The following is a 2415-nucleotide window of genomic DNA, read 5'->3' on the forward strand; positions in this document are numbered from 1 at the left end:
TTATATATACTTTATTTTAATAATATATAATAAAATTAAAATTAAACTAAAACAACAAATGAAAATGAAAGTAAATATAAAACAAATTAGAATCACGATGGTAAATCATTTTCAAATAAAATGTATAAAATTAAAAATTAGAAACAGTGCAAAATTAAAATCAAGGTCGATGAGGGTTATGTTTTCAAAAGGGCATAAAAGGGAAAAATTGTAAGTAAAAAGTATTTTTATTAAGTGAGACGGAGAAAAATTATAAGTGGAATTATCACTCCCTTTATCTATCTCTATACTACTATAAAAGAAACTCCTTATATATTTCATGTTTATCGTGAACCACTCTACGAATCTACTTGAGAACTCTCTCCACTCTCAAAAAAAATCCAGTCATGTCGAGAAATTTCTCAAAAATCCAGTCCATGGCGATATACCAAGATCTTAATCGAAATGCACGCCACCACCACAACTCTATTGACGAAGACCAAATCCAAACAGAAGAAGAAGCAGCCTATAACCTGCTACATGAAAAGCTCAACGACCTTCTTGCAACTCTCCCGAAAGACAAAGGCTGGAGAACCACAAACGTCTTCCTATACAAAGGTTTCTGGTTGGGCCCAACAGCTCTCAAAAGCTTATTAATGATCCACGAGTACTTCCATCCCCGATCTAGTGACATATTCCTCGCAGCTTTCATGAGGTGTGGAACCACCTGGCTTAGAGCCCTCATGTTCGCCACCGCCAACCGCCACCTTTACAAGTTTTACGACCACCCTATTAACCACACAGGATCCCACGATACTTTCCCCTCCCTTGACTCTCAAATTCTTCTGGAATATCCGGTATCTAATTTCGAGCATCTCCCTTCTCCTCGACTGTTCGCCACACACTTTGCTCACAGCTTGTTACCGATCTCAATGACATCACCATTGTCGTCGTCCAAGTTTGTGTACGTGTGTAGAGATCCCAAAGACGTACTAATTTCAAAATGGCACTTCATGAGCAAAATCAGGTCGAAGGAACTTACACCGATCTCGTTTAATGAAGCTTACGAGCTTTTCTGCAATGGGGTCTCCGAGTTCGGTCCTTTTTGGGACCATGTGTTGGAGTACTGGAAAGCAAGCCAGGAATCACCTGAGAAGGTCCTGTTCTTAAAGTATGAGGATATCCAGAGGGAACCGTCAGTGGAGCTCAAGAAGTTGGCTGCGTTCATGGGAATGCCCTTCACGGCGGAGGAGGAGAAGGGCGGAGTGGTGGAACGGATTGTGAAGCTGTGTAGCTATGAGAATATGAGTAATCTTGAGGTGAATAAGGAGGGTGGCGGTGCTCAGAAGTTTGCGCAGGTGGTGGTGGAGAATCGGGATTATTTCAGGAAAGGGACGGTGGGAGATTGGAAAAATTACTTAACAGAGGAGATGAGAGAGCGCATTGATTCAATCACTGAAACCAAGTTTAAGGGTTCGGGGTTGACACTGGGTCTTGGTCTCTAATTGATGGCTGCTATCACCACATGCTCTAGCTATGGTTCACTTTGGATGGATCATGGAAGCTGGAATTATGTTACGCTTCTGCTTTGGTGGTTGTCTCTCTTGTTATCATCTGCGGCTGTTGCTGACGACTTACCTATGAGTATCGTTGAGTGTTTTGGTGGCTATCTTTCTATCAAATGCATAGGTACTTTCATCATTACGGATGTTGTTGGAATGTGATGCAAAGTTCATTGCCATTTGGTGTTCGATGCTTCTGCCCCTTTGTACCTATATTTCCGAATGGTATCTTCGGATTCAGTGATTTGGCTCTTCTTGGTTCTCACGCAATTTGCTACTGGGCATGTACTGTTGTCTCTGTTTTGTTGGTGTAGTTTGATCCTATACATGGTTTGTTGTTTCATTATTGTTGTTTCATACTCTATATTGGTAAGTTATCACTGGTCTCTTTTTTTCTTATTTTATATATTTATTGTTGTACTAAGGCATCCACAATATAATGAACTCTGTAAAGTTCAATAAACACATCATTTTCTACATTAGATACAACTCTTATCAATATTTTTGCTACAATGTATTGAACTTTATAAAGTTCAAAAGAAAGTTACAAAAACTAATTTATAGCATGTAATTAAGATTAAAAAACTTTCATCTTTCTCATTGAAGAGTTCAATGGTAATTGAACATCAAATTCATTAAATGTCAAGGTGACATTTTATTATAATAGAGTTTTATCTATTGAATGACAACTGGATTTGCCACATCATTCAACCATCTCATTGAATTTATCATTGTGAATGCTCTAAAAGAACGTAGACAAGTATGTTATTGATGTCATTATACTGTTAATAATATGTCGTAATTGTAACATCCAGACCCATGAGATATTTAACTTCTTAAATTTATAGTTCTTGGAGGGATCACAACATGAGAC

General features: G+C 38.2%; 1 protein-coding gene across 1 annotated transcript; it reads left to right on the plus strand.

The window, feature by feature from the left end:
- Positions 1–307: 307 nt before the first annotated feature.
- Positions 308–2023, plus strand: LOC111902464 (cytosolic sulfotransferase 12). Its single transcript, XM_023898286.2, has one exon. The coding sequence runs from the start codon at positions 387–389 to the stop codon at positions 1482–1484; it is 1098 nt and encodes a 365-aa protein (XP_023754054.1). The 5' UTR covers positions 308–386; the 3' UTR covers positions 1485–2023.
- Positions 2024–2415: the final 392 nt, after the last annotated feature.

Source organism: Lactuca sativa, chromosome 4, assembly GCF_002870075.4.
Source record: "Lactuca sativa cultivar Salinas chromosome 4, Lsat_Salinas_v11, whole genome shotgun sequence".
Lineage (NCBI taxonomy): Eukaryota > Viridiplantae > Streptophyta > Magnoliopsida > Asterales > Asteraceae > Lactuca > Lactuca sativa.